The following is a 27,482-nucleotide window of genomic DNA, read 5'->3' on the forward strand; positions in this document are numbered from 1 at the left end:
ATTATTAAATGTCAGCTCCCTCCAAAATAAGAGCTTCATTAAAATACACAACCTCACATCAACTGATTTTATTTTGAAACTCATAGTTTGTTGAAGCTGTTTCCTGGAGCAGGACCCTGAACAATTAGAAAAAGCAGATTTAAAAACACTTCATGTAATCTGTCTTCATTAAACTGGAATCATGCAGATCATCTTCTCACCAGCAGAGGGCCACGAATCACCATCAATGAAGAGCTAAAGGAAATGTTACTGACATCAGAGCTGTACGTATTGATCTGACCAATATGGAAGTTCATGTTTCTTTGATTGGATCAGTTTTTAAAAGCAGCTGTTTTTATAGAATGACAGAAACATGAGAGATGCTGAATGTCTTTAATATTTGATACACTGAGTACTATTGGATGTCCATTTATTCAGCCATGATGGAAATATCTCATTAAGAAAGAGAAATCAAACATTTGGATTCATTTTAATGAGCTCAGACTTGTTGAAAATGCAGAGGAGCTGGTTGTGAACTGAGCTTCAGAGAAACACAACATACTGATATTCACTGTGAAGCTTTGAGTGGAAAAAGACAGAAAAACAACATGTGGATCCTGGAATAATGGGAGCTTCCATCTTTAAAGGACTGAAGAGGAAGAAGTTTACAAGGAATCATTTAGAAGAGTTTCAAACATCAACTGATTAAATCCATGAATCTGAAAACGTTTGAGTGAAAGAGGCAGACATGTACAGACTGAACTATCTGTTCAACAGAGTGTTTCTCTAACAGGAGGAAACTCTTTACACTCCACTCAGCACAGGGACACTGAGGAACCAGGAAACCAGAATCTAAACCCAGGATAAAGAGTTTCAGTGAATGTGGTGTTGAAGGTGTGGAGGTGGATCAGAGTGTCAGAGGAGACTCTGTAGAAGGACAGAGTGCCAGCAGGACAGTCCACATACACTGCTACTCTGTTAGAGACAGAGGAGGAGGAGGAGGAGGAGATGGATGTTTCTCTGTTATTGTGCCTGATAGAATGAGAACCACAATCAGAAGACATCAGACTCCAGGATTGATCATTGTATCCAAACAAACAGTCATCGCGGCGTCCTTTCCTTCTGATTCTTCTGTAACTCACTGATATATAAACTCTTCCTGTCCACTCGACCTCCCAGTAACAGCGACCAGTCAGACCATTTCTACACAGCAGCTGGAAAAAAACATCAAATCTGTCTGGATGATCAGGATATGACTGAACCTCCTCCACACGTGTCACCTTCCTGTTGTTGTCAGACAGTTTTAGGTTTGTTTGTACTGTGTTTGTGTCGATTGTGAGTTGACAGGAATCTGATGGAGAGAACAAACACAATCCAGCTGCAGTTATTGATCCATCATCTGTTCATTGATTGACACTTTAATGACTCCTGACATCAGAGATGTGAATGGGTGATGTGACAGTTTGAAGATGGTTGAATGTGTGCTGCTTTGTTTTCATGAATCCCATTAAAAACACACTTACACTTCCTCAGACCACCTGGTCTCAACCATCGGACTCCAGCAGGCTCCACCCTGAAAGGAGGAGGGGGGTCAGAGCAGCACAGTCTCTGTCAGCATGCACACATGGACATAACATGGCTCTCATACACATACTGTTAGACAATGATAAAGGAACAGTCCAATATTTTCACAAATACACTTCAATCCATACGTGGATCAAACTGCTAATGATTTAGACAGATCCTGGATCTGTTTGTTCTTTCAAGAAGTTGTTGGATTAGTTGTCATAACAATAAATCCAAACAGTCAAATCAAAGGCTCCACCAGTGTATTAAAAATAAGAAAAGCATTTCAAATTGAGATTATGATTTGTGATCATGATCTTCATTCCGCTGAATACTTTTAAAGAGATGTGTCTTCAGCCAGAAGGGAATAATTCATGTCATTTATAAGCACCACATATTAGAAGACAAATGTGGGATTTCTTGCTACTGCCTTTAAAATAACAACTACGTCCACTCTTCTTTACAGTCTAAGGATCTTGGAAAGAAAAGTGTCTGGACTTCTTTAAGTCTAGTCCAGATACTTTACTTTCCATTCTAGCTGGAGCTGAACGTCAGCTAACTAAACAGATGATAGTGACCTTCTTCAGCAGACAGTGGAAGCTGGCTAGTGCTGTTTCCACCACTATCCATGGGTCATCAGTACAAGAATGGAGGAGGGCTGCGCATAGGGCATGTAAAACCCCTCTTGCTACGGAAACAGCTAATGAACCAAATTATCGACTGAATTGGGATGAAGGTGATCAGCTACTCCCAATAACAGCAGTGGAACAAAGTCATCAGACCATCCAACTTCATCGATCTTCAGTCCGATAGAAATAATTCGTTATGTCATTTGAAACGTACGAACCCTTTATCTAACTCTAAGATTCGGCTGTTAAACTCCTAAAGTTTGCAGATGACACCACCATCCTTGGCCTCATTCAGGATGGTGATGAGTCTGCATACCTGCAGGAAGTTGAGCGGCTGGTACTCTGGTGCAGTCAGCACAATCTGGAGCTGAACACTCTTAAAACTGTAGAGATGACAGTGGACTTCAGGAGACATCCCTCAGCTCTGCCCCCCCTTACCATATCAGACAGCCCTGTGTCGACTGTGAAGATCTTCAAGTACCTGGGTACCACCATCTCCCAGGACCTGAAGTGGGAGACCAACATCAACTCCATCCTCAAAAAGACCCAGCAGAGGATGTACTTCCTGAGACAACTGGGGAAGTACAGTCTTCCACAGGAGCTGCTGATCCAGTTCTACACTGCAGTCATTGAGTCTGTCCTGTGCTCCTCCATCACAGTCTGGTATGGTGCAGCCACTAAACAGGACAGGAGCAGGCTGCAGCAGACTGTACGGGCAGCAGAAAGGATCATCGGTGCCCCCCTGCCCTCCATCCAGGATCTGCACCTCTCATGAACCAGGAAACAGGCAGGGAAAATCATCACAGACCCCTCACACCCTGGACACAGACTTTTTGATCTGCTGCCCTCTGGCAGACGGTAAAGAAGCCTGCAGACCAGGACCACCCGACATAGGAACAGTTTCTTTCCCCTCGCCATCTCCCTTCTAAACAGTTGACCTGTCACACTGCTCCCACTGCCAGACTGCAACTGCACCTTATGTACATTCTGTAGTATTCATTCCACCTCATTTCATTTTTGTATTTTATGTATATAAGTTTAGATTAGTTATTTATAGTTGGTTTACACAGCTTTGTGTATGTATGTGTATGCATGTGTAATGTATATATAGACACGTGTAGGGATGGGTACCGGTGTCCGGTGCCATGATGGCACCGGTTCTGACATAAACGGTAGTAACCAGACCGAAAAGCAGCGCACATTTCGGTGCTTTATTTCGGTGCTTTTTTTTCCTGAGCTGTGATACACTTCTAGCCAATCATTTTACGTTTCCAAGAATAGTAGGCGGGCCCAGGTACGTACGTTCTTTTAGAGCAGAGCTACAGATTAAAAATGTCCAAGGCGAAGCGGTCAAAAGTCTGGCTGTACTTCACAGCAAAATATGCAAACTCAGCAGCCTGCAACAAGTGCTTTAAGCTGATACTGTGATACTGTCAAAGGAGGTAACACCTCAAATCCGATGAAACACCTGGCGACGCATAGCGTTTTTTTTAAAAGCCCAGAAATGCGCCGTATTTGATAGCTTGCTGCGAGACCTCACACCGAGCACATCTACTGCGGGTGGGTTGCCTGTTATGCAACATCCCCCAAAAACACGAAGAGGAGAGTCCTGGCCCCTAGCCCTGCCAGTGTAGCAGAAATGATGACGGATGATGATGGCAGCAGCAGCCGTTCTTCTCTGCGTGAGTAGCTAAATGTTGTTCGTGTGTAATTTACGTTGAGTAGGCTAACCACGTTATTACATTAATGCATGTAAGGTGAACTAGCAAACATCATCATAGCTACATGCGGCTGTCTTCTTGTTTGATGGCAGGTACTCCCTTCACCCTGGCCAAAAAGGCTAAAATGACCAAAGAAAAAGTGGAAAACAGTTAAACATGAGAGGTTTTTGGACAAAGTTTGTGTTTTTTCCATTGTTTAAGCACTGCTTCCAGCCAAGAATCATACCATATATGCCCCATAGCTGCAGAAAAGGCTAACATTGTTATCTTTTTACAAAAAACAGCTGAGCATGAGAGGTTTTTGGACCAATTTTGTGTTCTTCATTCTTTAAGCACCGGTTTGAGCACCGTTTGAGCACCGGCACCGTTTCAAAAGTACCGATTTGGCACCGGTATTGGATAAAACCTAAACGATACCCATCCCTAGACACGTGTGTGTGTGTGTGTGTGTGTGTGTGTGTGTGTGTGTGTGTGTGTGTGTGTGTGTGTGTGTGTGTGTGAGAGATTTACATTCTTGTGCTTGAGATCCACCATCTACCAGAACCAAATTCCTTGTATGTGTCTGCACATATACTTGGCCAATAAACACGATTCTGATTCTGATTGACCCAACTCCTATGGGAATTTGACATATACAAAATTTAAATCCTCTACGTCACCAAAATGTGATGGTCTTGAACCGGGAAACCGAGTAGCGATGGTAAGATGGTTCTTTATTCTGGCAACCCACAGGACCATGCACGTGGCGTTGGACTCATCCTCTTGCAACGTGCAGGAATCAACCATGGGAAAGCGCCAATTACAAACGACATTGGCAATTGGCTGATTTCCTTCTATGCATCAAATCGATGGGTGTTACGGCTGTGGCCATAAGAACACTGTGTGGGCTGTTTTGTTCTGTCTCTTTACTGTGCTTAAGACTCTTTGCAGGTCCCTCCCCTAATGAAGAGTAGTTAGCAGCTGATTGGACCGTGGAACACTGGTGGTGGTCAGAGGGCCCGGTGGCGCCTGTGTCCGGCAGCCTTGCCTCTGTCAGTGCACCCCAGGGCAGCTGTGGCTACAATGTAGCTTGCTATCGCCTGTGTGTGAATGGGTGAATGACTGAATGTAGTGTAAAGCGCTTTGGGGTCCTTAGGGACTAGAAAAGCGCTATACAAATGCAGGCCATTTACCAACACGCGATCGCATTCAAAAAGCCGCTCTGACAGCTCCCGCCGGAGAGAGAGAGAGAGAAGCGAGCGAGCGAGCAGTTTGACAGCCGACGCGGTCCTGGCCCTGGTTTCCAGCCTATATTTTTGCTGTGTGTTTGTGTGAGCGTGATCTGTGAGAGCCGCTCCTCGTGTATTAACTTAGTGCTTAGGCACCCATAGGCTGAAGCGGAAGGGGCGAGCCGCCTTTTACTTTGGAACAGTTTTCTCCTGTTTTCCGGGTTAGGGAGCGAGGGTTAGTATTGTCATTTCTTTGTTCTGTTTCTTTCTTATGGTTTAGTTAGTTTTCTCTGGTGGAACTTTGTTGGTTTTGTTTATGATTTTGGCCTGGGTTCACCCTGGAGCTATGCTTCATTACCTTCAATAAAATCACCTTTTTTTTACTCAGATGGCTTTTCAGATGGCTGAATGATCCAAGCAGTGACAGGAATTCCAAATCAAATTATGAAATCCCTTTGAGCTCCTTTTCCCAGGAAATGGCAGATGAAAATTTAGATCTGCTCTGGATGTTCCTTGAAGCAGCCACGTTGCCAGCTCACGACAGTATCTCTGATTGAGACCTCTGCTTCAGGATTGGCATTGTGTCTGGAGTTTTCTGATGGTTGCAGCCTATCTGGAACATGACTTCACTGAACACGCCGATCAAGATTCATCTGTTCAGCTCCAACATGCTTCAACAACTTGGCCTGCGGCAAATATTGGAAATCTCATATAGGGACTGGATCACGAACAAAGAGGTGCTACAAAGAGCAGGCATTTTCCCCTTATCCGACATTGTTTCACAACATCAATTTTAGTTCACCTGACACATCTTCCGCCTATCCCTCCACTGGCCATCCAAAGTTGCCATGACATGATTTCCAGGAAGAGGGAAACGCAAACAAAGGATGACCTAAGACCATCTGGCACCAGACCCTAATAGCCTATTGCTGCTGATCATCGGTAATGCATCGCATTGGCTGCCCGATGTGCTGCACGGTGTAGGAGGAACTAACTGCTAAGTAATAAAATTATTTTTTGCTGTATATTCTTCCATGTGTGTTTTTGTATAAAATGTTAATTTATTTATTTATATTTTGCCTAGCATCTTTCTCTTTCACAGGATATGCCACCCTCTGCTCTCACAATTGCCCCTATGGAAAACATAAAAATAAACAAATCTGAAATTTGCTAAACTATTTTTCCTTCACTCTGGAAGTACACTCTTGCTCTTTACTCTTTGAATTGAAGTTAACCATTCTGTCTCATCCATTATATGACATGATGATTGTAACAAATTTCCCATGCGTGGGACTAATAAAGGTTATCTTATCTTATACACTGCCACTGAGAATATAACTTAGATGGTTCAGACGAGAACAGCTGGTTTATTCTCTTCTATCTCTCTGGCATAGCTATTCAGGCAGTTAACCAAGACTGTGATATGTTGCTTGCCAGTTCCTAAGGCCTCATGCATTGGCAGCCTATTATACTGCTTAAACACCCCTTTCCTCATCACACATTTCTGGAATAAGGAAAAGATGTGATGAAAAAAGTAATTTTCTAAAAATTACTGTACTATCCAAGATCTATCCAGATCTATCCAAATAGTGAAAAAAAGAGAGAAAAAAGCAGTTATCACTGTTCCTATAAAAATTACTTGAGTACTCTTACATTAATATATCTCAATATTATCAGACTTTGAGATGTTATTAAATATCTCAATATCTAATGATGATAATAATAATGTTATTATTAATTAACTTTCTTATGTTTTATATTTTCTTTTAACTAGACTAGCGTTTTTGTTCAGATCGAAAGAAAAATGTTCCTGCATTTGTAATTCGTAACATAATGTCAAACAGTAGCTCAGTGAAGGACACAGGAAATGTTTCCAGCTCTTCCTCCTCTATCAGACAGTCTCTCCATACCTGAGAGTGTCCAGTCTCCAGCAAGGATCCTTTAGTCCAGCCGACAGCAGCTTCATTCCTGAGCCTCCTGGATGATTGTAGCTCAGGTCCAGCACTCTCAGATGGGAGGGGTTAGAGCTCAGAGCTGAGGCCAGAGAAGTACAGCCTTCCTCTGTGATCAGACAGCCTGACAGACTGCAGACAAACAAAACCACAGTCTGTAAACAACTCACTGCAGGCTTTTATTATTTATGTATTCAATTGCTTTTATTGGAGATACAATGTTATCCATTATGCCATTACATCCATTCAGTTCATTTCAGCTTTTTTTAAATCATGTGACAATTTACACCTGATAACACTACTTACGTGAACAATATGCATGGTCGAAAGACTGAACACATAATGAGTGCTATGACACCACCACCAACCCCCATCATCTTTTCTGAGTTTTTTTTTTGGTTTGTTTGTTTGATCTTAAACTACTTTTGCATTTGGTTATGTTCAGTGTCACTACTAGCATTATGAGTTGATACCCGGACCCTTCAGAGATTGTACAGGTAGTCCAACTCAATCTGTGTCACTGCCAGAGGGTTCGTTTAGTAGCATAAAATCTTGAATAAGAATCTCAGCAAGAACACTGAAAATTGGTCGTGGATCGGTCTTCTGACATGACAATGTCACAAAGCATACCTCAAACGCAATACATGTGTGGCTAAAGATGAAGCATATTAAGGCGAAGGAGTGGTCTAGCCAGTCTCCAGACCTCAGTCCTATTGAAAATCTGTACAGGGAACTGATGCTTTGAGTTAACAAGCAGCAGCCAGGAACCCTAACAAATTTAGAGACTTTCTGTGTTTCTCCTGAAATGTGTGCAAACCTGGAAACCAATTACAAGAAATATCTTACTGCTGTTCTTGCAAACAAGGATTCCACAACCAAGTTTTGATTGGGAATTTGTTTTTTTCTGAATTTTTGGTTGATATTCTGTCTATGAAAATGAAATTAACCCCAAAATTAGAGATTGTTCATTTATTTCTAAATCAGCAAAATTACTAATTCAGAAGGGGATTAAATAATTATTTCCCCTAACATGCATGGTCTTCTCTGAAAAATGTGCCATCTTTTTGGAATTGGATTTGTAATATCACCAGTTAATAAAGCTTTTTTGTTATCCATCTAATTTCTTAACTGATCATTTCAGTGAGAATGAAAGCAGAGCTGGAGTCCTACATGTAATTGGGTAAAATATCTGGATAGTCTTAGATGCATGAACATACAACTATTGAAAAAGCTTCATGCCTACAATACTTCTATTAAACAAGAATTTTTGATAGAAAGGTATTATTGAAGTAAAGATTTTTGACTTGGAGTATAAGAAAAAAATCTTTTTAAAACAGTAAAAAACAGTAAAAATATGTGCTGCAAAGTTCCAGACCCTTCTGTGCGAATAAATAATTGTTAATAATGCTTCCCTTTGACCTTTGTAATAGCATTTGTGTACTTTTGATCTTTTTTGTTCATTTCTTGGCTCGATACTAATTTTTTTAATACCTATCAGCTCCCATGTTCAGCTTTTTTTTTGATTTAGTATTCTAACTAAATATAGATTCACTGTTAATTTCCTGCAGTCTCCAGGATCTGGGTCTTAATTAAATAATCCATAATAAAAGGTGTTGGTGTTATGAATACAAAATAGCCCTAAATCTCAGAACTGACCACCACATGACTTAAAAAAAAAAAGAACAAAAAGAAAAAAAAACAACCCACAAATGTGAATATGAAATCATTTAGACAGTAATTCAGAGTCAAATCACACGCACACAAAAAATAACAGATCAGTTACAAATTCTAAAAGATTAGCTGTGTATGTAATATTGTAAAATAAAAGTCTGAATCCTAACCTGAGAATTTCCAGTCTACAATGAGGACTTTCCAGTCCTGCAGAGAGAAGCTTCACTCCTGAATCATGGAGGTCACTGTTACTCAGGTCCAACTCTCTCAGACTAGAGGACTGGGAGTTGAGAAGTGAGGACAGAGCTTCACAGCTTCTCTCTGAGAGGTTACAGCCACTCAGTCTGAAAAATAATATTTTTAATCAAAGGAAATAACTTTAATTGTTGAACATAGAAATATATTACATAAAACAAATATATATGTTTTATGTTTAAATAAACACTTTAAATTTTAAAGATTGGTAACAGTTAATCTCCTGTCTAAATTTAAATAAGTGATGGGCTAATTGATTTTGTGGCCAACAGTAATAGTTCAGTACCAGTTGGCTTAGGCATGTTGTTGGTCACTAACGGTCACTAATTATAATATATGTGATTACAATTCTGACACACAGTAAAACATATATTGAACTTTATGCAGTGACCTCTTACAGCATAAACTAAACACGCCATTTTAGTTCCTTGACGCCATGCTCCCTAAAGGTCCAGTTTCTTTAATTTGCCATTTACAGGAAACTTGGTACAGGGCAGTATTCAGTCTTTGTGAGCTGTGCCTTCACTCAGGAAATGTTACATTCCTTACATGCTGTGTGTGTCATGATGTTGGATTTAGTCTTTAAAACCAGTAAGTTTCAAACAAAGGTATTTACAGGACAAAGTAAGAAAAAAAACATGATGTTGAAAGTACTTGGAAAGGAATCTTGTGTTTCTTTTTTCTTTTCTTTTTTTAAATTGAACAGGTGTGTTAAGATAGCATAATTGATCGTGCAATTATTAGTGAGGATATATAGGGGTGATGATACTTAAGTAGTCCAACTGCATAGGGAAGGAAAACCTTTTTTATCCTCTCAAGTCTGTGATGGACAACAGCACCTTCCAGAGTGGAGTGACACAATAAGATTATGTTTGGGGTGGGATTAGTCTATAGTTATCTTCCTTGCCCATATCTGTGTTTTAGAGGTGTTCAGTTACTAGTTAGTGATAGAAGAGGTAAAGAGAGTAATGGAGAAGTAGGAGTTCACAATAGGTGACTTTGGCTGGTTGAATGTCTTCAGCTACCACAGGAAGTACATATGCTCTGATATACCTTCTTGACAAAGGAATTGATGACTTAAAGTCTGAGAGATGATGGTTTCTAAGCAAAAGAACTTCACAAAGCCTGTTGGGAGGGATACAGGAAGATGGGGTCTGGTAGGGGTGCTTTTATCCTGAAGTCAAAAATCATCTCCAGTGTTTAAACAGTGCTGAGCTCCAGGTTCGGACTCAAGCCTTATTGCAAATGGTGAGCCTTAGCCATATGGCAAAAAGGGTGGACAGTTTAAGAATTTTTCAATAAGACAGAACCCATTACAATATTTTATTTATTTATTTAACTGTATTGGCCTAGTGTGTTGACAATTTGAATAAGAATAAAAAAAAAACCCACAGAGAACATATTTACTTACAGAGCTTTTTTGGAGGCTTTGACCACTGGCAGCATTCTCAGAAGTGCCTCCTCTGAAGCAGAGTATTTCTTCAGGTCAAACACATCCAGATCTTTTTCTGATGACAGTAAGATGAAGACCAGAGCTGACCACTGAGCAGGAGACAGTTTATCTGTGGAGAGATTTCCTGATCTCAGAGACTGTTGGATCTCCTCCACTAGAGAATGATCATTCAGTTCATTCAGACAGTGGAGCAGATTGATGCTTTTCTCTGCAGACAGATTCTCACTGAGCTTCTCCTTGATGTACTGGACTGTTTCCTGATTAGTCTGTGAGCTACTTTCTGTATTTGGCAGCAGACCTCGTAGCAGAGTCTGATTGGTCTGCAGTGAAAGACCTAAGAGAAATTGGAGGAACAAGTCAAGATGTCCATTTGGACTCTGTAAGGCCTTGTTCACAGCACTCTGGTAAAAGTGTTTCTCTGCAGACTCTCTTGTTTCAGACTTCTGGGAGGTTGTTGGTTGTTCTTCGAGCAGATTAACTCCAGAGTTGATGAAGGTCAGATGGACATGAAGAGCAGCCAGAAACTCCTGAACACTCAGATGGATGAAGCAGAACACCCTGTCCTGATACAGTCCTCTCTCCTCTTTAAAGATCTGTGTGAACACTCCTGAGTACACTGAGGCTGCTCTGATATCGATGCCACACTCTGTCAGGTCTGATTCATAGAAGATCAGGTTTCCTTTCTGCAGCTCATCAAAAGCCAGTTTTCCCAGAGACTCAATCATCTTCCTGCTCTCTGGACTCCAGTGTGGATCTGTCTCAGTTCCTCCATCATACTTGACCTTCTTCACTTTGGCCTGAACCACCAGGAAGTGGATGTACATCTCAGTCAGGGTCTTGGGCAGCTGTCTTCCCTCTCTGGTTTCCAGCACATCCTCCAGAACTGTAGCAGTGATCCAGCAGAAGACTGGGATGTGGCACATGATGTGGAGGCTTCGTGATGTCTTGATGTGAGAGATGATCCTGCTGGCCTGCTCCTTATCTCTGAATCTTGTCCAGAAGTACTCCTCCTTCTGTGGGTCAGTGAACCCTCTGACTTCTGTCACCATGGAAACACACTGTGCAGGGATCTGATTGGCTGCTGCAGGTCGTGTGGTTATCCAGAGGTGAGCAGAGGGAAGCAGTTTCCCCCTGATGAGGTTTATCAGCAGCACATCCACTGAGGTGGACTTTCTAGGGTCAGTTAGGATTGTAGTTTTGTGGAAGTCCAGAGGAAGTCGACACTCATCCAGACCATCAAAGATGAACACAACCTGGAAGTCTTCAAAGCTGCAGATTCCTGCTTCTTTGGTTTCAGTAAAGAAGTGATGAACAAGTTCCACCAAGCTGAACTTTTCCTCTTTCAGCACATTCAGCTCTCTGAAAGTGAATGGAAATATGAACTGGATGTCCTGGTTGGCTTTGTCTTCAGCCCAGTCCAGGGTGTATTTCTGTGTTAAGACTGTTTTCCCAATGCCAGCCACTCCCTTTGTCAGCACTGTTCTGATTGGTTCATCTCTTCCAGGTGAGGCTTTAAAGATGTCTTCTTGTTTGATTGTTGTTTCTGGTCTGTCTGGTTTCCTGGATGCTTTTTTAATCTGTCTGACCTCATGTTCCTCATTGACCTCTGCAGTCCCTCCCTCTGTGATGTAGAGCTCTGTGTAGATCTGATTCAGAAGAGTTGGGTTTCCTGCTTTAGCGATGCCCTCAAACACACACTGGAACTTTTTCTTCAGAGTGGATTTAATTTCATCTTGGCTCCAATGGGAGTCCCTAATGGGAGTTTCTAAAATAACCAATGGATAAAAAATTTATGGAAATATCAAATGCACATGTTTTGATTATATGTTGGCCTGTTACTTTATGTCAAGTACAGTCAGTAGCTTAAATCCTCAGATAAATCCTCTTACTGCTCTTTAGAAGGTCAGCTAGCTCATCTTGCTTCATTTTCCTCAGGAAATCTAGTGTGATCTTCACAAATGCCTTCCTGCTGCTCCTCCTGTACTCGTCACCCTCCATCTGATTCTTTAAGCATTCTTGGTAATCTGAGTTCAGAAGCTTCTGGATCTTCTTCAGTTCATTCTTTACAAAAGTGATGATGTTGTCCTCCAGCAGCTGGAACATAATACTTTATGAATATCTTAATCACCCATAGACAGTTACAATGAGGAACATAAGCATTTGAACACTGTGTGATTGTGCAAGTTGCCCCACTTAGAAATCATGGAGGGGTCTGAAATTCGCATTGTAGGGCATCTAAGGGAAAAAAAGCTTCTGGGCATCTTTAAATTGCTTGAAGACGTTTCATTACCTCATCCAAGAGGCTTCTTCACTTCTAAGGTCAAATGGTGGAGAGTCCCAGATTTAAGGCCTATGGGAGTGTCCCCCAAGGGGGACATGGAGCTCCTACTGAGCCTCTACTTAATGACACTGAAGTTTGAAGACTAATCCTAAAGTTAGACAGGGTGTCTTTTTCCTTAATCCAAACTTGGAGCTGGTTTCAAAAGAGAGGAGCCCTTTTATTCCCTAAACCTATATTGTCTGCATTACGTGTTTGGCTGTCGTGCTTTTGGACATATTTAATACTGTGTGACGTGTAAAGTACCGAAATAACACATGCAGCTCCACAGGTGTCTTATGTGTTGTTAATACTGAAAGAGGAGAAACTTGTTGATATAATTTGTGCCATTAACAAAAGAGGCCACGGTAGAAGTCAACTAAAGTTTATAGAGGAGCAAAATGAAATAAAAATGCTATATCAAGAATAGGTTATGACACAGGAAATGTGAGTTTTAAAATGAAGTAGTGTTAACACACAGGAGTTGTTTTTAGGCAGCGTTTAGCTATGATAAAATTTACGCATGAGTAAATGCTTATATGCTTAAACTTAATTGATTAAAATGGTTGTTTTCTCTTTGATCTTTCAGTAGAATAGGCGTTTATAATGATTTGCTTGTGATCTATTGTGAAAGGTGACTTTTAGGTCAGAGTGGAGGCACTTGCAGCAGCGACAGTTTTGTGTACAGGATGTTGATGATCAGATAAGGGAGAATAGATTGGGCAACAGGAAACATATGCAGGGATGTGAAAGCAGTGCGTTAAGAGTGGTAAAAATGATGAGTACTGAGATCAGTAACGTTGAAGAATATGTATAAATAATAGTTAATAAGTCTAAAGATCATGCTTTTGATTAAAGAGTCCCAAACATGATAAGTTAGGGAGGCGTAGGAAAAGGTGTTTTGTTCCCTTTACAGGAGGTCTCGGTGACCACAGGGGTTGAGGATCCTGGAGGCCCGTGACCTAACGGAGCCACAAGAGAGGGACCCAGAAAAAGGACAGACCAGGGGAGATTGACAAGTGTAAGGGGTATCTCACCGGTGTCAGTGAGTCCAGTGGTGAGGGAGGAGTGCTGATTGAGCTCAGCTCGCACTCTCATTCTCTCCAGCCTCTGACCAGCTTTAGGCTCACTGATACATTGGTGTGACTAACCTCACGCATGGAGTGTTCTCAAGTGGGAGCTGGCGTTTTATTACTGGACCACCTAGATGACATGAGGTTGTTGTCTGATTTGCTGAGCCAGAAGACGGCTAGAGAGGGTCAGAGCGGGGACAGTGACCCGGATGTCCATGATGATATGGATGGACATGGAAGTAGCTGAGTGGGCCGAGGAGAGAACAACAACATATATATCGACCTCTGGTAGGTCAGAGGTCGAAAGGGGGAATTGTGGGATTGAACAAAAGTATTTTATCAGTACAATATAATCTGCAGTATGATCATTGCTTTAACAATATAACAGAAAGCTTTAAGATGGCCTTAAAATGTTTATGCATACTGTTATCATATTAACCTTTTATTCCAGATGATTCATTGTTATCTTTTATTCATTTATATCCTTTTTATTAAGCTTTGAAGTAGGGGCATTCATTTACAGCATTTGTTCAATATATTATATATATAGTTTTAGTAAACTGCTAACACATTTGAGAGTGGCCTCTGTCTGACTGTGAGCGTTAGTGGGTGAGGTGAGAGGTGAAACTGAGTGCATTTCATGCTGACACACACACACACACGTACACACCCACACACACACACAGTAGATAGACTCATTTATAGGTGAGAGGTTAATCATGTTTGCTTGCAACTGCATTTTTGTGCGTTCAGAATTGCTAGTTTGTTGCAGAGCATGGCCCAAGGTTTTGGAGAAGCGAGAGCGAGCTACAGGAAGCACCTGCCGTGGAGACGGAGACAATGTTCTTTTCAAACTGTGTTAAAAGTCATTGTGGTTTTGGTTTGACGTATGCATATATTGTATCTGATGATGCATGAGGGGGCGTTAACCCTGATGAATCAAAAGCAATCTGAAGTGTCTTTTTGGGCGGAGATCTACAGCTGATGTTTTGCAGTGTATGTCTCTCCACGCTGCGTGTGGTCATTAAAATCAATTGTTTGACCAAGCTCTTCTGGACCATGGTTGTGTTTACTCTCCTCCTCAATATTGAACCCTTAACAGACAGCAGGAACCCGATACCATCCTTATGGTCATCTCACCGCTGCTCCGCTAGGAGGCCTGGTGGATAGACTGCTGACCATAGTGTGCTCGTTAGCCTGGCCAGGTCGTCTTGTAAAGCTAGCAGTGACTATCCCATTTCCGTTGGATTATTAATTGCCTGTTCATTCTCCAGCAAGGGACCTCTTGTCTATGATCTTCTTAACCCTTTAAGACCTACCATAGAACCAAGAACGCCAGAGCTTACTTTATATTTTTACATGCTGTGGAGCCATTTTTGGGAGCATTTCAAGTTGCTATAGAGATTGACAGACCACGTGACTTTCGCGCATTGCATGCCGGGTAATCGTGGCAAAACAATCAAAGCAATGCATCAAATGCAAGCATTTGCAGCACCGCAAAACGTTCATTCTCCGGTTCCAATACCTTCTTGCTTTTTTTTTGTCCCGCAAAAAAGTTATGTACAAAACGAAGGAGAACAATCCCGGTCCGTACAAAGACAGACTTGATGAAAAGTCAAAGAAAAGATACGAGGAAAAAAATCAAAGGAGTGAAAGGGTTAGACCCTTACGAGCACACAGAGTGGACATAATACGTTAGCATGCTGCCCAACTTTCACCACGCTCATATAATAATTATACAGTTCTTGGAGTGAGTGCATACACTCATGAAGTTTAGTAACTTCAGGTCACTGCAACAAGCCCAGGTGCAGTTTACCGACGGATGGGTGCAGGACTTTGAAATGCACCGTGTAGAATGAAAGACCATCGTACAAACAAAGGTACGTTTACCAGTCTCACAAATCACACTCCTGCCATCTGGAAAAGGGTACCGAAGCATTCGGGCACACACACCCAGACTGTGCAACAGCTTTTTTCCACAAGCCATCCGTCTCCTCAGCAAAAAAGGGACTGGACTGATAAACACACACACGCGCACACACAAACATTATCACTCAGCTTAACTCAACTACCTCAAAACATTGAGACTGGACTGACTAATCAACACAAGCGCAAACACACTGACCTACACCACCAAACTATCGTACACACCAACCTGTAAATGCTCTTTTGCACAATATTATTACTGGACTTTTTGCACTAACTTCTTTACTTCCTAATTTCTGCTGCTACACTAAGGAATGTTTACTGTTCCTCCACTACCTCAACTCATCATCACAAAACCTTATTATTATGTTACGTTGTGTATTTTTGTCACACTGTCACTTTGCTGCTCTTGTTTGCAGATTTGCATGTGCACTTTGTTTTCTGCTGTCTGTTAACAAAAAAAAAAATGTCTTCCTTAGATAGTTAGTTTTTGTTAATTTATGTTGTAATTCATGTTAGGTCAGTCTGTCTTGTCTCTGCTAGCCAGCTAACTAGGCCTCTTAGTTAGCTAGTTTAGTGTTTTCTGTTTATTTATGTTGTAAATTTATGTTGCATGTAGCACCTTGGTCCTGGAGGAACGTTGTTTCGCTTCACTGTGTACTAACTGTATATGGTTGAAGTGACAATAAAGCCAACTTGACTTGACTTGAAATCATCTTCATAAATACACATTCGTTAACCATTTATCAATAGGACCTTTAAGCTCAACGGTAATTAATTATTAGTGGAAATAATTTCTGGTTCGCATTACAGAAATGTAGCAGTGACAATAATATTGTATGCTGTAATCGTACTGGGCTATTAGTGATACAAAAAAACTGTTTTATCCTGTGAATAAAAGTATATGTTTTTGTCAATGTACCATGGTAATAACAGAAGCAAAACGCAATATTGTGTCAGGACAATTCACTATTTATGCACAATAAACAAAGGAGCACAGCGCGACAATTTCTGTTCAGCGCCAGACTTGCTTGTAACCTATATCACCAATTATGTCATGAAAAATGCCCCCTGGTATTCATCTGAACTTCGCCAACTTAAAGCTACTGGACACCGCCTGGTACGTCTCTTCAGGAAAAAAGGACTTACTATTCATAAGGACATGTATCTCAGTCATATACAACATTACAAAGAAGCTATTCATCATGCTAAATCTGCCTACTACACTTCTATTATTGAGTCTGCTGAAGTAAACACTGGTACTTCGTTTTCTACATTACACAATATTGTTAAACTTCCAGATACTTTGGCCATACATACACACTTTGCTGCAGTCTGTAACAAATTTATGGACTTTTTTTTAATACCAAGATTGTGAATCTTTATCAACAACTGCCCTTTTCCTGTGATATAGTCAGTTGTTCTACCTGCATTTTTTTCCTCCTGCTGCACTGTCATCATCTCTATCCAAATTTGAACTTCCTACAATAATTCAGTTATCTTCTATAATTACTAAGTTAAGATCATCATCGTATAAACTGGATCCACTGTCAACTAATCTTGTTAACTTTTCACTCCCCTCTCTTGGCTCATTGACTGCTAATATCATACACTCCTCTCTTATATCTGGTTCTGTTCCATCTTCTCTTAAAACGGCAATAATAAATCCAATACTGAAAAAGAACAGTTCAGACCCTTCCAATCAAAATAATTGCAGGCAAATTTCAAATTTGTCGTTCTTAGCCAAAATTTTGGAAAAGATAATGGCTGCAGAGGTTCATAGACATCTCACTGGAAATAACTTTTACGAACAGTTTCAGTCTGGCTTCCATTCATTTCATAGCACAGAAATAGCTCTAGTAAAAATTACTAATGATTTTCTGCTTGCAGCTGACTCTGGACCCATCTCCATCCTCGTTGACCTTACAGCAGCGTTTGATACTATCTCCCACCGCATCCTTCTTCATAGATCAGCATCTATTGGCATAAATGGTACAGCACTCGCCTGGTTTACCTCGTATCTCTCTGGCCGTTCACAGTTTGTTCAATTACACACTAACAGATCAAAATGTACCCCAAGGCTCTGTCCTGGGCCCTTTACTTTTCATTATCTATCTCCTACCCCTAGATGATATTTTCAGGAAATATAACATTGAGTTTCACTGCTACGCAGCTGACACCCAGCTCTACTTATCTTCCAAACCCACAGCTACTCTCCCACCCACATCCATTTCTGACTGTTTAAGTGAAATCAAGGTCTGCTTTACTCATAATTTTCTTAAACTTAATGGCAATAAAACAGAACTTATTTTAATAGGCACCAAATCAAAACTGGCTAAAGTCCCAACCAGAAGTCTTTCATTATCCACTGATAACTCTGTTGTCACACCCTCCCCTCAGGATAAGAGTCATGGTGTGATCCTCGACAGTGCTCTATCCTTCACAGCACATACAAGTAATATCACTCGGTCTTCCTACTTTCATCTTCGTAATATTAACTGCCTTCGTCCCTCACTCACTCCAAACAGTACTGCCATACTAGTCAATGCTCTTGTCACATCTCGTTTAGATTACTGTAATTCTCTTCTTTATGGTCTACCTCATAAATCTCTCCATAAATTGCAGTTAGTTCAAAATACAGCTGCTCGTATTATATCCAGAATTAGATCCACTGAACATAACACCTGTTCTTAAACAGCTCCATTGGCTTCCAGTTCACCTCCGTGTCAATTTCAAGATCCTGCTTCTTACTTTCAAAGCGCTTCATAACCTCGCTCCTCCATATCTATCTGATCTTCTTTGTATATACTCACCCCCTCGTACACTACGCTCTTCTTCAGCTTCCCTTCTGTCTGTTCCACCTGCTCGCCTGACTACCATGGGTCTCAGGGCCTTTAGTTGTTCTGCCAGAAAACTTTGGAATGCCCTTCTACCAGATCTGCAGACTACAAACTCTCTCACCATTTTCAAATTACGTCTCAAAAACCCATCTATTCAAAACCGCATACCCTTCAAAACGATTCTATCTTAGTCTAGTTTTACCTTGCTTAGCTTTTATACTTTCATGCTTTTTTTCTCATTCACCTTATGTTTAAAATTTATTTTGCTGTGTTTTATTATATTGTATTGTTGCTACTTACTATTGTAAGGTGACCTGGAGGGTCTTAAAGGCGCCTATAAATAAAATGTATTATTATTATTAGTAGTAGTAGTTGAATGTTCTGCCTTCCATTCTGCTTTTGAAAACTTTAGGACCCACAAGTAAGCTGTCAGTCTGAGAGTCAAGTGGTCTGTTAGGATAAGAAGGTACTATGACCTCTGATATCCAGGTGTTGTCAAGACAATGTGTTAGTTTACTCCAGCAATATTTCATTTATACTCTGGCACAATCATTACAGTAACTGTCAACATTAAGTGCTAGGATCGTGGATTAAACTATGCCATTTCTCAACACCAGGTTTTCTGTGTTTTCCAGTTATCTATCTACCCAAAATAATTTACTGGACATGCCCAACACAAGCATCACTTGATAGATAACGTAAAATTATTCACTGGTACAGATACACCAACATAGTCCAACAATCTTTTGGCCTGCCCAGTTGCAATTTTTATGATTTGTTTCACACATTGTTTTCACCACAATTAATAGAAAAGTAGTACTTTCATATGGACCATTACTGCTAAGGGCCAAAAGGATTAACAAAAAATCTCACATATTAATGCATGGTGATTAGGGAAGACAGCAGAAGTCTAACTACCAACTTTTTTTTTTTTTTTTTTTAAGGGAAACTGTCTCTGCTTCTCAAGCCACAACATAAAAATGGCTCTGAAAGATGTGAAAGTAGTTGTTCTACATGTACAGACCATAAATATGGAGTCCAGGTGTGTTTGATGCTGCTGGGCAGACTGACCATTGGGAACCTCTGAGCTCTCCCGGTCCACTCTGTGGAGGAATCATGAAGAATATGAATAATAAAACAAAACAGTATAGCCATCTATCGCTCCTGGTCCTCTATGTCCTACAAAAATCAACTTCCACCTGGCTCTTAGAATGTGCTCTGTAGTTTCTGAAAGGAAGACATTTACGACAATGAAGGTTAGTAGCTTCCTCTATTCTCACCAATACTCTTATTATCTTAAAACCAGCAACACACAGCTTAAATCCTGGACCCCATCCAAACTCCCAGAATGAAATCTGACAAGCAATTTTCATTTCATTGTTCTGTTGTGTGAAAATCTTTTAAAAACATACTGCTAGTATAACATATATAGACTATCAGTCAAAACTTTGGACACACCTTCTCATTTAACCTCCTACGATCTGGCGTCCACATATGTGGACATCACATTTTGGGTTGTCTAGGCCATAATACTAAATTCTGCTCTACAAGGACCTGATATCCACTTACGAGGACATTATACTGCTACTGTTCAATTGAAATTTAAAATGAATGTGCTCATATGTTGATCTTATTTTTCTCAGAAACAAAAATGTGGTAAAAAATAAATAAATAAATAAACCAGGCAATTCTTTGTTTTTACATTCATCAGGTCCCAATAAGCCCAAATAGCAAAGAGAAATTAAAAATACATGCCATGAAGGCGTTCGGGTCTTTGGAGGTTAATGTTTTTTTCTTTGGTTTTGCTACTTTCTACTAGAGTTGGCACAATACCACTTTTTTATGTCCGATACCGGTATCATAAATTTGGATATCTGCCGATACCGATATGAATCCGATATAGTGTTTTTTAATCAATAAAACTGTTTTTTTAATATCTTGCTGCATTTTGCCTAAGTTCACACTCAATTTTAAAAAAAACAACAACACTAAAGCTATTCTGTTATACCTGTATGCAAAAAAATATTTCATAGTTCAGCAATACTGATCAATCTAATAAACTTAAACCTGCACCATCCTCCCTATTCTGGTATTTTAAAGAATACTTAGCGTAAATATTAAGCAACCTAACTAATAGGGTTCCAACTCCGAGCAACAAAAAAATAAAAAAATAAAAAATAGGGAACCACCCCTCACGCTCCACCTCATGATGCTTAATCAACGTAATCAACCTTAATTTGATGGAGTGTGAAAAAAATGCACAGAAATCAATTATTTTTCAAGAAATATTAAATAGATTCAACATCTTTCTTTAACAGAATTGCAGACTGCACAGCCTTCCCAAAGGAAAAAGTACTATAGCTTACTAGGGTATATTACACTTAATAGTTACTATACATGTTAGAGTGAATTTTTAAATGTTTGTCATTTTTATGTTTAGCATCTCTATATTGGTTTAACTCTGTGATGAAAGGAATTCCACTGTTCCCCTTCCCAGATTCTCGAGGTTCTGGGTGGGGGGGCTGTAGTGTTTTTATCACAGGCAACATCCTTGTGAAGGCATGTTTGATGTTGGTAAACTTCCTGCCCTTTGTATGGCTTCACTGTGTTATCTAGGGTTAGCCATAGATTGGGTGTGGGGGAGATTACCCTCTTTATGACCTAGGATGTTGTTCCTGCTATATGACCCTTTGGGTCAGCAGGAACACACACACACAAACACACACACATATACATACAGTGCGTTGTCTTTGTAACCAAGGGGGGTTAAGAGGGAAGGTACGTGTTGTAAACTATTGTTTATTGTGTGAACGTTTTCAATAAAAGGCAGCGAGAGGAGGCCATCGTCGGGGTCATTTGTTAGGAGATTCGAAGTGCGTTTCTGAGATACCGACGAAGCCTCCCTTGCAAGTAAATGGATTGATCGCTGTTGCCTTGTTTTTCTTTCACGGGAATAAGTCCTGGGATCAGCGGGGTCTGACTTTAGACCCAACAATATACAGTAATGGACTTCTATTCATTTTACATCAAATTAAAACTTGTGTAAGGTGTAAGATTCAGATAATTATTTAATAAAAGCTAGACATTTTAAATGAGAATAAAAAAGAAAAGTATTTCATTGTGCCCCCTTTTCCCTGTTAATGCCCTACCTGCCCCCCTGGCTAAACTTTGCTAGATCCGCCCCTGCACAGTTACCAGCCGTCAGCTACGTGGAAAAAGATCCTGGTGTAGAAAGTAATATTAAATAAATTCTAACAACAGCTTATCAAGCTTAAACGTGCTGCTGTTATTCAGCCGCTGGTTTCCTCTTTCTGGTGCAAAGTGGGCCAAAAACAAACAAGAAAGACGGAGTCACGACAGAAAAGCCGATCAGCTGATCATTGATCAGTTTCATGATTGAAGTAACAGCAGGAGAGGGAGGGAGGGAGAGGCAGTCGCTCCATATATCGGTTGTTAAGCTTAACGCTGGAATGCTTTACAAACATTCAGAGATGAACTTACACACTTGCTTTACTTCTCTCTGCGATAACTTTGTCGGAGACGAAATGCCGATTTGGTAGTGAGGCTCCAAATACTCAACCAGACCACCGACAGGTCTCGCATGCCACAGCCGCTCTATCATGTGATGCATGCTGCTCTGACGTGCTAAGGTTATGAGGCGAATTACAGCGTGTCGCAAGTTTTGTGAGGTGCTTTTTTGATATTTAATGGATCGGATTACATTTTTTATTTCTCGCCAATATCCGATCCAGTAATTTAGGTCAGTATCGGACCGATACCGATACGTAATATTGGATCGGTCCATCTCTACTTTCTACAGTACATTGTAGATACAAAGTGAAGACATCAAATATATGAAGGAAGATATATGGAATTATGTAGCAATGGAAAAATGATAAAGAACTATGAAAACTATGAAAGAATTAAGAAATATGTCTTATATTTTAGATTACTGAAAGCAGCCACCCTTTAGTTTGTTGACAGTGCTGCAAACCCTTGGCCTTCTGTCAATGAGCTTCATGATGTAGTCATCTGAAATGGTTTCTCTTCACAGGTGTGCCTTGTCAGTGTGCACTGGTGGAATTTCTTGCCTTCTTAATGGGGTTGGGACCATCATTTGTGTTGTGCAGAAGTCAGGTTGGTTCACAGCTGACAACCCTATTTGACAACTGTTAGAATTCATATTATGGCAAGAACCAATCAGCTCAGTTAAGAGAAAGAACAGTCCATCATTACTTTAAGAGCTAAAGGTCAGCAAAAGAAGATGTCACACCCAATGCGCTCTGTTTACGGAAGTAAAAATGGCAGCTATAGAGCTAGTAGGTGTTGTTGCAGCAGTCTATCAGTTTCTCCCCATATGCTAATCAAGTCCAAAACCTCAGTTTCTGTCCATTGACTCGCTCCGTCTCCAGTTTCCACTGCGGTGCTTTCTTGTTTGTCTTCTCCGGCGCTAATAATTGGCGTCTGTCTTGTGTCAGTGACGTAAAAGACAGATTTAATGCGACATGACCATTCAAACAGCAGTCGCTTTCTAAAACAGATATGGATCGGATTCAGTAAGACATATGAAAGTGACCTAGGTTGGATTTGAAAATATCGGATTTGTGCTGTTCAAACTGTCATACCATGATCAGATATGGGTTGCATAGGGTCAAAAAAGTCAGATAGATTGGATGCGCTTTCGCCTACACTGTGAACGTAGCCCAAGAGTCAGTTCTCCGAGTCACCTGCCTCAGAAATCACAAGTTAACAGCACCCGAGATTAAAGCCAAGATGCCACACAGAGTTCCAGTAGCAGACATTTCTCTACAGTGGATGTAGCTGGTAACAAACCACTACTAAGGAAAAACAACAAGCAGAAGACATTTTCTGAGCCAAGAAACACAAGGAATGGACATTAGACCAGTGGAAATCTGTGCTTTGATCTGATGAGTCCAAATTTGAGATCTTTGGTTTCACGCGCCTTAACTTTGTGTGACACAGAAAAGGTGAATGGATGATCTCGACATGCATGGTTGCCACCTTGAAGCATGGAGGAGGAGGTGCGTTGGTGTGGGGCTGCTTTGCTGGTGACACTGTTCGGAATTTATTCAAAACTGAACCAGCATGGCTACCAAAGCATTAGTTGGAACCTTATTTATTTTTCAACAGGACAATGACCCCAGACACACCTCCAAAGGCCAAAAAGTTCTCAGCATCTCTGAGAACTCCTTCAACACTGTTAGAAAACCATTTCATGTGACTACCTTATGAAGCTCAACAAGAGAATGCCAAGAGTATGCAAAGCAGTAATCAAAGCAAAGGGCGGCTATTTTGAAGAATCTAAAATATAAAACATGATTTGAGTTATTTCACACTTTTTGGTTTACCATATAATTCTATATGTGTTCATTCATAGTTTTGAGGCAGTCAGTCAGAATCTACAATATAAATGTATTAAAGAGAAACCATTAAATCAGGTGTGTCCAAATCTTTGACTGGTAGTGTATATGTAAGAACAGCAATGCCCTCAACGACTTTGGAATACAAGTCTTAAATATATTTTGGATGCTTCTATTTCAGATACTAATGCTTGTATGAATTTTTAAACTCTAATCAGTCGAGACAAGCTGGGGTCTGAAGCGTATAGAGACAAACTAATCACAAAACTGATCTCCCCTGAACCCAAGCCATAAAGAAAGAGACTTGGGAGTTGTGTTTGACTCAGATTTCAACTTTAGGCCTCATGGGTCACTAATTCTGACTTTCAGTCACCTTAAAATATTGCTGGTGTGACTAATGGATGGAGGACAATGCATGCTATTAAAAAAACCACTTTAAATCGTTTTGAATTTCACAAGAGCAAGAGAAGACTGATTAATTTTAGTGTTTTTATATGTATGTCTACTATATGTCTATTTATTTCCAGATATGTTGTTTGGAATCTTGTATAAATTGTTTGTTTTGCTCTGATCCTAAAAATGGTCCAAAGTGATGTTTCTTGTGTTGGCTTTCTGTGTCTTAAGAAATATCTTTCCATCTGAAAGTTTCTTACTCTGTGTAACTGTGTAACTCAAAGAAACTAATGTTCAAGCTCGTCTGCAGCTACGCTCTGCTATATGATTTACCCAAATGTGTTATAAGTAGCATAATTCTAGAACTCTTCAGCCAGAGTGCTTACTAGAGAACATATGCCTTTGTTATCGACGTTAAACTAGCTGTTTTATCAGCTTTTATGTTATTTTTAAATAATTTAACTATTTTTAAAGCACTTCACATCTGAATGACTTTCTTTTTAAGATTCACAGTATATTTAAGGCTAACTAACCTCTTCAGTTCATCTTTGAATAAAATGTTTTTCCATGTTTCACTTCCTGCTTGCTGAAGTGGATTTTCAGTTGTTTAGAAACCAAAGACTTGTTTTTAAGAGACAGTTTAAATGGGATTAAGGGAATGACATGTTTGCACTACAGTTTTTGATTTAACTGCTTGATGTTGTTGGATATAGAGTTCATGTTACTAACAGCTCACCTCTCTGCAGCAGACACAGGCTGGACCTTAAAAGTAATGGAAAGCCCTTTAGACATGTCACTCTGTAAGGACACAGAGCTGGGTGGAGGTCCAGGTTGGCTCCTGTGAATAATGATGGAGCAGTGATGTGAGTGCTGAGCTGTGACATGGAGAAGAGTCATGGACAGTTAGAGATGGTCATCTCACCTCTGAGCTTTGGTGTGGCTTTCTCTGACTCTTTTAGAGGGAGGGACTCTGTCCTCACACTGATCCATGCTGCTGAATTCCCATCCACATCAGCTCACACTAACTTTCTACCTTCACCTGCAGAGGAAACACAAATCATTTATGTGCACATCAGCTTTTGTGTGTTTTGTAACACTTCTTCTTGTTGGAGCAGAGCCAACAGTTGGTGTCTCCACTTATTTCTTTTTTTAAGAACAACAAGTTGAATCTATATCTAACACACATGTAAACAAAATATTCGTTTATAAAGTCCGCTTTCCATCTCCTGCTGTCCCTGCGAATAAAAAGACCCGGAGCTCAGAGGCTCTCCGGTCGAGCTCAGGCAACATTCAGTGTGTTTTATCTGATCACACACACTTAGAGAAAATGGCGGACACATTCGATCTCGTTGAAAAACATTACACACTGACTTTAATGGAGAGACCGGAAATACAAACACACACAGTTTGTTCTCTGAAGAAATCAAACATGAGCAGAACAAACAGTAAAGTTCATAAAGACAAACTGTTAAAGGAGGAAACAAAGAAAACTTACAGTTTCTTCACACACACCAACAACAAGCTCCACTCCACAAAGTTCAAGGAAGTGAAAGCAAACTTTGAGCAGGAAGGAAACACCCAGAGAGGCGTTTGAGGACACTCAGGAGCATCGAATCACTATGTGCTGCGTTCAGGTGCACCTCGGAAACCTCCCAATACCTGGCAGGTTGTGATTTATTAGGGCCTGAGCACTGAGAGTGCGAAGGCCCTATTGTATCTGCTACGTTTATTATTATTATTATTATTATTATTATTATTATTATTATTATTATTATTATTAGTGCCCGAGCACTAGGGATGGGTACCGGTATCCGGTGCCATGATAGCACCGGTTCTGACATAAACGGTAGTAACCAGACCGAAAAGCAGCGCACATTTCGGTGCTTTATTTCGGTGCTTTTTTTTTCCTGAGCTGTGATACACTTTAGATTCTAGCCAATCATTTTAAGTTTCCGAGGATAGTAGGCGGGTCCAGGTACGTACGTTCTTTTAGAGCAGAGCTACAGATTAAAAACGCCCAGGGCGAAGCGGTCAAAAGTCTGGCTGTACTTCACAGCAAAAGATGCAAACTCAGCAGCCTGCAACAAGTGCTTTAAGCTGATACTGTGATTCTGTCAAAGGAGGCAACACCTCAAATCTGATGAAACACCTGGCGACGCATAGCGGCACCGGCACCGTTTCAAAAGTACCGGTTTGGCACCGGTATCGGATAAAACCTAAACGATACCCATCCCTACCGAGCACTGAGCGTGCGAAGGCCCTATTGTACCTGCTCTCTTTATTAGGGCCCGAGAACTAAAAGTGCGAAGGCCCTATTGTATCTGCTCCGTTTATTATTATTAGGGCCCGAGCACTGAGAGTGCGAAGGCCCTATTGTATCTGCTACGTTTATTATTAGGGCCCGAGCACTGAGAGTGCGAAGGCCCTATTGTATCTGCTACGTTTATTATTATTATTATTATTATTATTATTATTATTATTATTATTATTATTATTAGTGCCCGAGCACTAGGGATGGGTACCGGTATCCGGTGCCATGATAGCACCGGTTCTGACATAAACGGTAGTAACCAGACCGAAAAGCAGCGCACATTTCGGTGCTTTATTTCGGTGCTTTTTTTTCCTGAGCTGTGATACACTTTAGATTCTAGCCAATCATTTTAAGTTTCCGAGGATAGTAGGCGGGTCCAGGTACGTACGTTCTTTTAGAGCAGAGCTACAGATTAAAAACGCCCAGGGCGAAGCGGTCAAAAGTCTGGCTGTACTTCACAGCAAAAGATGCAAACACAGCAGCCTGCAACAAGTGCTTTAAGCTGATACTGTGATTCTGTCAAAGGAGGCAACACCTCAAATCTGATGAAACACCTGGCGACGCATAGCGGCACCGGCACCGTTTCAAAAGTACCGGTTTGGCACCGGTATCGGATAAAACCTAAACGATACCCATCCCTACCGAGCACTGAGCGTGCGAAGGCCCTATTGTACCTGCTCTCTTTATTAGGGCCCGAGAACTAAAAGTGCGAAGGCCCTATTGTATCTGCTCCGTTTATTATTATTAGGGCCCGAGCACTGAGAGTGCGAAGGCCCTATTGTATCTGCTACGTTTATTATTAGGGCC

General features: G+C 40.6%; 1 protein-coding gene and 1 long non-coding RNA gene across 2 annotated transcripts; both read right to left on the reverse strand.

Moving 5' to 3' along the window:
• Positions 1-357: 357 nt before the first annotated feature.
• On the reverse strand, positions 358-26,025 carry LOC120742863 (NLR family CARD domain-containing protein 3-like). Its single transcript, XM_040046332.1, has 10 exons — positions 25,860-26,025; positions 25,287-25,403; positions 25,101-25,202; positions 19,615-19,693; positions 12,324-12,528; positions 10,393-12,166; positions 8,897-9,070; positions 7,014-7,187; positions 1,510-1,552; positions 358-1,316 (listed from the first exon to the last, which is right to left on the reverse strand). The coding sequence occupies exons 2-10, from the start codon at positions 25,352-25,354 to the stop codon at positions 795-797; spliced, it is 3,141 nt and encodes a 1,046-aa protein (XP_039902266.1). The 5' UTR covers positions 25,355-25,403; positions 25,860-26,025; the 3' UTR covers positions 358-794.
• Positions 26,024-27,482, reverse strand: LOC120742904. Its single transcript, XR_005697987.1, has 3 exons — positions 27,350-27,482; positions 26,634-26,798; positions 26,024-26,081 (listed from the first exon to the last, which is right to left on the reverse strand). It is a non-coding gene; the product is annotated as an uncharacterized LOC120742904 (long non-coding RNA).

This window comes from Simochromis diagramma, unplaced genomic scaffold, assembly GCF_900408965.1.
Source record: "Simochromis diagramma unplaced genomic scaffold, fSimDia1.1 OVJJ01000553.1, whole genome shotgun sequence".
Classification (NCBI taxonomy): Eukaryota; Metazoa; Chordata; class Actinopteri; order Cichliformes; family Cichlidae; genus Simochromis; species Simochromis diagramma.

Excerpts from the sequence above, each read along its gene's own strand:
- LOC120742863 (XM_040046332.1), bottom strand. The coding sequence starts at position 25,354 with ATGGATCAGTGTGAGGACAGAGTCCCTCCCTCTAAAAGAGTCAGAGAA. Across the intron at positions 25,203-25,286 it reads AGCCACACCAAAGCTCAGAG|GAGCCAACCTGGACCTCCAC; the intron begins GTGAGATGACCA and ends CATTATTCACAG. Across the intron at positions 12,529-19,614 it reads ACCTGGACTCCATATTTATG|CTGCTGGAGGACAACATCAT; the intron begins GTCTGTACATGT and ends ATTATGTTCCAG.